Source organism: Otolemur garnettii, unplaced genomic scaffold (genome assembly GCF_000181295.1).
Source record: "Otolemur garnettii isolate 467f Iridium unplaced genomic scaffold, OtoGar3 scaffold00050, whole genome shotgun sequence".
Classification (NCBI taxonomy): domain Eukaryota; kingdom Metazoa; phylum Chordata; class Mammalia; order Primates; family Galagidae; genus Otolemur; species Otolemur garnettii.
This window is the reverse complement of record NW_003852445.1, coordinates 11046047-11054074: the sequence shown is the minus strand read 5'-3', so window position 1 is coordinate 11054074 and position 8028 is coordinate 11046047. Positions and strand designations below refer to the sequence as shown.

The 8028-nt window shown below is 40.8% G+C and overlaps 1 protein-coding gene and 1 pseudogene across 2 annotated transcripts in view; both read right to left on the bottom strand.

The window, feature by feature from the left end:
* The window catches only part of CASC4 (cancer susceptibility 4), a 117585-nt gene that overhangs the window by 41405 nt on the left and 68152 nt on the right, over positions 1-8028 (bottom strand). For both annotated transcript variants that reach the window (XM_003791781.3, XM_023514276.1), the window contains exon 7: positions 2048-2146. In XM_003791781.3, the coding sequence (XP_003791829.1) occupies positions 2048-2146 (99 nt within the window). The remainder of the gene's footprint in view (positions 1-2047; positions 2147-8028) is intronic.
* LOC105887146 overlaps positions 6574-8028 on the bottom strand; it is a 3277-nt pseudogene continuing 1822 nt past the window's right edge.

The window sequence follows — 8028 nt, the reverse complement described above, 5'->3', positions numbered from 1 at the left end:
CGCTTGAGCCCAGGAGTTGGAGGTTGCTGTGAGCTGTAATGCCATGGCACTCTACCCAGGGGGACAGCTTGAGGCTCTGTCTCAAAAAAAAGAAAAAAAAAGAGATTCTGTTGCTTTAGCCTCCCAAGTAGCTGGGACTACAGGTGTCTCCCACAATACCTGGCTATTTTTAGAGACAGGGTCTCAATCTGGCTCAAGGGGATCTCACTCTGGCTCAGGCTGATCTCAAACTCCTAAGCTCAAGCAATTCACCCACCTCGGCCTCCCAGAGTTCTACGATTTACAGGCGTGAGCCACCACACCAGGCCCAAAAGTTTTGAGACAGACTGTTATGGTCTATTATTTCACTTCCAAGAAACACAGTCGACAGCATCCTTTATGATTCATCCATGTAAATTTCAATTTGCTCGGTTTATGGGTGTTGCTAGGAGAACTTCATTTGTTTCCATTTACATGGATTTTACGTTTCTTGATTTTGTGTATCTCAAAACTTTCATAATGACCTGCTCCAAATACAGTGATTCACAACTGCTGACTCTTGATTCTTTCTTAGCATTATCTATTATACATAACCTCTCTTTCTCCAACTTCCTTTTTTTTCCTCATCAAAGTCTTGATTTAGATCCTTATTACAATTAATTTTGGATTCAGAAAATTGCCACTGTGCTACTCTCCTACATCTTTCTTTTCCACCATCTCCCTTAAGCAGCTTCCTTCAATTATATCAATTCTCATTTCTCTCTCTCTTTTTTTTTTTTGAGACAGAGTCTCAAGCTGTTGCCTTGGGTAGAGTGCCGTAGCATCATAGCCACAGCAACTTTCAACTTGGGCTCAAGCAATCCTCTTGCCTCAGTTTTTCTATTTCTAGCAGAAACAGGGGTCTCGATTTTGCTCAGGCTGGTCTCAAATTCATGAGCTCAAGCAATCTGCCCGCCTGGACCTCCCAGAGTGCTGGCATTACAGGTGTGAGCCACTGCACCTAGCCTGTTGATTCTCATTTTAAAGGAACATTTCTTTCTTTTTTTTTTTTTTTTTTTGAGACGGAGCCTCAAGCTGTCCCCCTGGGTAGAGTGCCATGGCATCACAGCTCACAGCAACCTCCAACTCCTGGGCTCAAGCGAGTCTCCTGCCTCAGCCTCCCAAGTAGCTGGGACCACAGGCGCCCGCAACAACGCCCGGCCATTTTTTGGTTGCAGCCATCATTGTTGTTTGGCGGGCCCGGGCTGGGGATTCGAACCCGCCACCTTAGGTGTATGTGGCTGGCGCCTTAGCCGCTTGAGCCACAGGCGCCAAGCCTAAAGGAACATTTCTATAAAACTTAAAAGGTGTTTAGTACAAAAAAACCATATTATATGTTTATAAATTCATAAATATGGAATATAGAGTATATTAAATACTTTACTTAATGTAGTTGAGTAAAGTAATTTATAGAAGAACTCCATGAGATAAATGTGGACCCATTTTGAAGAAGGTAAATCTATATAGCCTGGTGGAGAAGAAAAGGAATATAATCCTGAGTGGCACAACAAATAGTTTTTCTGCTTTTAAGAAAAAGACTGAGGTTGGGCCAAGGGCTCACACCTGTAATACCAACACTCTAGGAGTCTGAGGTGGGCAGACTGCCTGAGCTCAGGAATTCCAGACCAACCTGAGCAAGAGTGAGACTCTGTCTCTAAAAATAGCAGGGCATTGTGAAAGGCACCTGTAGTCCCAGCTATGTGGGAAGCTGAGGCAAGACAATAATCACTCGAGTCTAAGAGTTTGAGGTTGCTGTAAGGTATGATGTCACAGCACTCTACCACAGGCAACAAAGTGAGACTGTCTCAAAAAAAGAAAAGAAAAAGACTGTAACAATCCATTAGACAAAGTGCAATTTTACATATTTCTCTATGAGCTTTTATGTCATTAAAAACTATATAACATTAACTCAAAGAATGAATGCTATATCACTATGCTGCTAAATGACATTATTTTATTCATTAATTAATAATAATACATGACCAGTAAATCGCTTTTCCAATGAAATTCTAAGAATAAGACTTCATACCTAGAGCCATATTTGGGGAGATAGGTTGTCCAGTTGGAAGATAAGAGACCGCTTGATGACTTTCATGTTGAGAAGCTGAAATAGGGGGCTTCTTTAAAGCTACAAGAAAAAAATAAACCCATATGATTCTCACTGATAGTATAAATTCTAAACACCAACCACCATGAATCTATTTACTTTGCATTAATTCTGTGATGCTTATTCTAATTTTATAATCCTTACAGTTGGTATAATGATTACCAAATAAACCAACTATCAGGATGTTTATTTGTGGTTTCTAACTGATACATTATACTGTCCATCACAGGGATTATTAACCAAAAAATCTCACCAGAACACAAACTCCATGACCGTACAAACTCTTGTCTTGTTCACCACTATACCTGCAACACCTGACAGTGCCTGGCACTCAACAAAGATCTATTGAATAAATAAATAAATGAATCACTTCAGATATAGTGATTTTCAATAGTGAAACCTCTTTTTTTGGTCACCCTTGGTAGAGTGCCGTAACATCAGAGCTCACAGCAACCTCAAATTCCTGGGCTTAAGCGATTCTCTTGTCTCAGCCTCCCTAGTGGCTGGGACTACAGGCACCCACCACAACATCTGGCTTTTTTTTTCTTTTTTAGAGGCAGGGTCTCACTGGTCAGGCTGGTCTCAAACTCCTGAGCTCAAGAATCCACCCGCCTTGGCCTCCAAGAGGGCTAGGATTACAGGCATGAGTCACTTCGCCCAGCCTGAAACCTCTTAATAGCACAAATAAAAATTGACAATTACAGATGAGGTATGGCATTAAAAAAAACGCCATTATTAGTTGCTCAGGTTTTAAGTAAATCCTAAACATGACTAATCCAACAAGTTGAGAATTTATTTTGAAGACGGAAAATGTAAGTTGTATGCAAAGTACACACAACTTATAGTTCAGTTTTTCTTTTCTCTTAAGGAATGAAGGCAACAGTGAAAAAGATGATTTTTCACCTACTACTGACTCCTCTATACTTGGGTAGTTTAACATGAGAGAAAAGCAGAGCACAAAGACAAAAACTAGAGAGAATAAAAACAGGTAAATAGAAAAAAATAGGAAGACCCATCTATGAGATATGTTAGTGGCACACTTTATTCCTCTAAGACTTTGGTGCAGCAGAGACAATGCTATGTGTTACCATTTCATTAATTTTTTCCTGGGCATAGGAAAAGCCCAGTTTCCCTCTGTGGGTTAGGGGTCAAGGGCCCTTGCTTCTGACCTTGAGGATATAAGTGAAACTGAATGTGCCATGTGTCATTTCTCCCTTTCTTTTCTTCATTTCTTTTTCTTTCTTTCTTTCTTTCTTTTTAAGAGGCAGTGTCTCACTCTTACTCAGGCTGATCTCAAAATCCTGAGCTCAAGGGATCCTCCAATCTTGGTCTCCCAGAATGCTAAGATTATAGGTGTGAGCCACCATGCCCGGCCTAACTTATATGCCATTTCTAAGTCTGACAATAAAATCTGTGCAAATCACCTACAATCTCTCTTCGCCTTCTGCTATAATTTAGGAGGCCACATACAAAGATGGTGGCAACATATAGTAAAAGTAGGCACTGCTTGGAGAAGAGCTGGAAAGACAGCCACCAAACCTGTAACAGACTGTAAGATGAACAGTAAATAAACCTCCATGGTTTTAAGCCACCTCAATTTGACAGTTGTCTGTTAACATATCACAGAATAGTTAATCCTACCTAGTATACATGCTTAGATTATTTTTATAATTCTCAAAGTTTATTTCAATGATTATAGATTACATTTCATTCATTATTACATGGTTTTCTAAACTTAAGGACCCAAGAATTAAAAAATTCAACCTAAGAAAGCACATCACAAATTTACAGAAAGTTAAGGTTTTCTGTATCTCACTATGCTCCCACTCCCTTGTCCCTACCACCATCTGCAATACCTAACATCCACTTCCGCAAGTAGAATAGCTAAATAACAACAATCAACACGCACGTTAAAAAAGCAGCACTTTGCCAAATTTAACAATACAATTTTGATTTGCTAAGTGCCTCTGAGGACACTAAGCAGCTGGTTCATATAGTTGGAAAGAGAAGTCAGTCATAACCTACAAATTTGCTGATCACTGTGGACCTTAGCTAGCCTTAGCACTAAACAAACCACATACAAAAAGAGGTGTCTACATTACAAAACAAGAAGTGATCATTGTACACAGCTATGATTTAATAAAAAAAAATTGATCATTCATAGCCTTAGCTTTATAATAATAATGCCTCTTATTCAAGGTCAAGGTTACTATTTGAAGCAAAAGTACAATTTTAGATAGAACAAAGCTGAATTAAAAAGTGTCTTTATAAAACATTCAGCAGTTTAGAAACTATGTGTATAGCAGCAGTAAAGTAGCAAAATAGAGTCCTCTTATGTATAAAAATATAGTATTTTTTTGGAGACATAGTCTCACTCTGTCACCCTTGGTAGAGTGCCATGGTGTCACAGCTCACAGCAACCTCCAACTCCTGGGCTTAAGTGATTCTCTTGCCTCAGCCTCCCAAGTAGCTGGGACTACAGGCGCCCGGCTAGATTTTTTATTGCAGTTGTCATTGTTCAGCTGGCCCAGGCTGCGTTTGAACCCACCAGCCTCGATGTATGTGGCTGGTGCAGTAACCACTGTGCTATGGGTGCTGAGCCTAAAAATATAGTTTTAAATGACATAAATAACCTATGTTCCTAGGTTGCTATAGAAAATTTAGAAATACAAAAAAGCACAAAGAAATTAAAATTTAACCATGATTCTACCACTTAAAGATCATCACTATTACCATCTGGAGAATATCTCTCTGGTGATTTTTTCCCCCAATGTATTAAACTATCCAGGCATGTCCAACCTGCAGCCAGCAGGCCACATACTGATTTTGTGAGGACTTCTTTTGTTTATGTGATATCAGATATCACAAAAAATATGCATGGATTTTTTTGCTAATCAGTTTTTGTTAGTATTTGTGTATTTAATGTGTGACCCAAGGAAACTCTTATTCTTCTAATGTGTGGCAGAAAAGAAAGAAGGTTGGACACCCCACAGTATATGCCTTAAAATGAGGGTCATATCATAAACACTGTGTTATAATCTTATTTTTGTTTAATATTTCATACATATTTACCATGTCTTTCATATTTTTCCTACAATACTCCTAAATGATGGTGGTGAATCAAAATTCCCAATTTTATAGATTGGGCTACAGAGATTAGAAGTAAAGAACTGTCACACCCAGGACTTCATCAGCTAAGCTAGTTTGTAGATAAGACTTTTACTATGTAGGAAAAAGTAAATACCATGCTTTTACTCTGTCTTCCATTTACTTTCCTTTTTGTTTCTTTGAAAAATTCCTTTTAACCAACTCCAGCCTTGCTTTGCTGAATTAAGGGGAAAAGTGGTTTTTATTCTATTACTGATTTTTTTCCCTCACTTCATACATGAGTCTTTTAACACTAATTTTTTTTTTTTTTTGAGATAGAAGTCTCGCTCTGTTGCCCCAAGCTAGAGTGTCATAACTCACAGCAATCTCAAACTCCTAGGTTTAAGTGATCCTCCTGCCTCAGCCTCTGAGTGGCTGGAACTATAGATGCCTGCCACAAAGCCTGGCTCCAGGTTCCTGCTTCAAGCCTTACAAGGCTCCAAGTCCTCATAGCTTGGATATTACAAAACCGTTAGGTAGAAGTGCAGATCTCCTAATTCCTTATGGTGACTGGATTAACTGCCTTCCTAACACACTTAGAAAGGAAAGTGATGCCATAAAGTAGAGGACAGTACTCTGGAATTAAATAAGATACTTCAGGAAGTGGACTGCTTAAGTTTCTCAAGGAAAACTACAGGTAAAGTTCAAACAATACTGGCAGTTAAAAACTATAAACTTGTGTCTATGGCAGTGGTCACAGATGAAGAAAAATCAAAATGTTCTCATTCCAACAGAAAGGACAAAAGAGAAAAGCCTAACTATGGGACCTCAAAACCACTGACCCAAGAAAACATTTTTGAATTTAAACCTTGGCTTAACTACAGAATTCTCAGCCTCCTTCTTTTTTTAAACCTGGGATCCATGGTAACCCTTTTGTTTTCTGAGAGTTTGTAAGGACAGTTCATATAAATTAGGCTGCTGGCCCCCCAAGGCTGGTGATAATACTGTAATATCCACAGCTCTGCAGTCAACCTGAGGGCCTAGGATATCTGACTTTCCATAACAACATCCCAGAAAAGAGAGAAAACGAAAGGAGGTAGTGGAAGGCTGTGGAAAGAGTCGGGGCAGTCTATCTGAGAGGATATGTGAATCCTTTACACTGAAAGTGTTCTGAAGACAGGTCTTTATGGGCTACTTCAACCCTACCCCAGTTTTAATGTTAACATGGTTAGAACCCCAGGAGACACTCTGAAAGATGAAACTGTACACATAGGAAGTTTTTGTCATTAGTTCATTAGCTTCCCCATCACCCCTCTATCTCATTCCCACCTAATCCCACCCTTTTCCATGACAAAAAAATATTAAATCAGTAAGGAAAGTATGGACTTCTTGCCTGGCTAACCCTCTTTTGCATATTTCTTCTTTTTGGGTTCATTTACAGCTTCAAGGGTACAGACTGCAGGGTTCATGTTCGCTGCTGATGGCACAATAGGAGTCAAGTCCACAACTTGAGGGTGAGGTTTGGGTATGGCATGGGCAGACTGTCCCATGGATGCCATGCCACCCACTGTGTGTGTGGGAGGTAGGCCTCCATAGAGTCCTTCACTGAAAGTAAAGTTCTGCATGCCCCTGTTCTCTGATTCCTCCAGGCCCAAGGAACCAGAGCCATCCACTTGCTTATTCTTGACTAGAACCCCTACAGTTTGCACGATGTCCCTGAAGCGTCCAACTAAAGGATCAACATCCTCTGGGTTAGTGATCTCTCATTCTCACAGAACATCAGTGAGGATCACAGATAAAAGAAGTCTTGGCCTTTGTCCAGATTTCTCTCCTCAAGAGGGAGGGCAGAAATCACTTGTTGTGGGCAGTGTTGAACTCTGTCAGGTTATTGAGCTTGCTTTCTGCTTCTGGAAGCCTCAGTAAGCCCTTGAGTTCATCATCCTCTCCACCCATCTTCTCATCTCCTTCCATAGCTGATGGCAATGTCTGAGGCTTCTCATACAGAATATATACCTCATGGATGCACCAAAAGAGATCGTGGAATCAATGGGAATGTGCTGAAGCTTATGAGGTTCCAACTGAATATGACCTAAGAAAGTGTTATGTGTACTACTGAGATCTATCAGGAAAACTCGCTTCAGATGCTTGTGGGAGACATGGACCTGAGAGCAAGACTGGCGGTCAATGGTAAAGTCACACAAATCAGGGTTTCTTCCCAATAAGTAATAGTAATTCTCATTAATAATCAGTTTCTCAATTAGTTTGCCTCCTTTGACTACATCCAGATGTAAACCTGTCCTGGTTGGGCAGGAGACTAGACCCCTACTTCGTAGCTATCACCATCTTGCGTGTCCCTCTCCCATTTGGAGGGCCCAAAGCACACAGTATAACTGGAAGATAGAGTTGAGGGTAGGGGGTGGCATCCCAGAAGCTTGTGTGCATGTGGCCTGATGCACAATGTGTACCTCTTTTTATGAATGAAACAGAGGGGACAGGATGGGATTTTTGTCCTACTGGAGTACTCCATGTATATAAGACATTTGAAAACCACTGTCTGGGCTCGGCACCTGTGCCTTAAGTGGCTAAGGCGCTAGCCACATACACCTAAGGTGACGGGTTCGAATCTAGCCCGGGCCCACCAAAACAACAATGATGGCTGCAACCAAAAAATAGCCAGGCATTGTGGTGGGCACCTGTGGTCCCAGCTACTTGAGCGGCTGAGGCAGAAGACTCTCTTGAGCCCAACAGTTGGAGGTTGCTGTGAGCTGAGATGCCATGGCACTCTACCCAGGGGGACAGCTTGAGGCTCTGTCTCA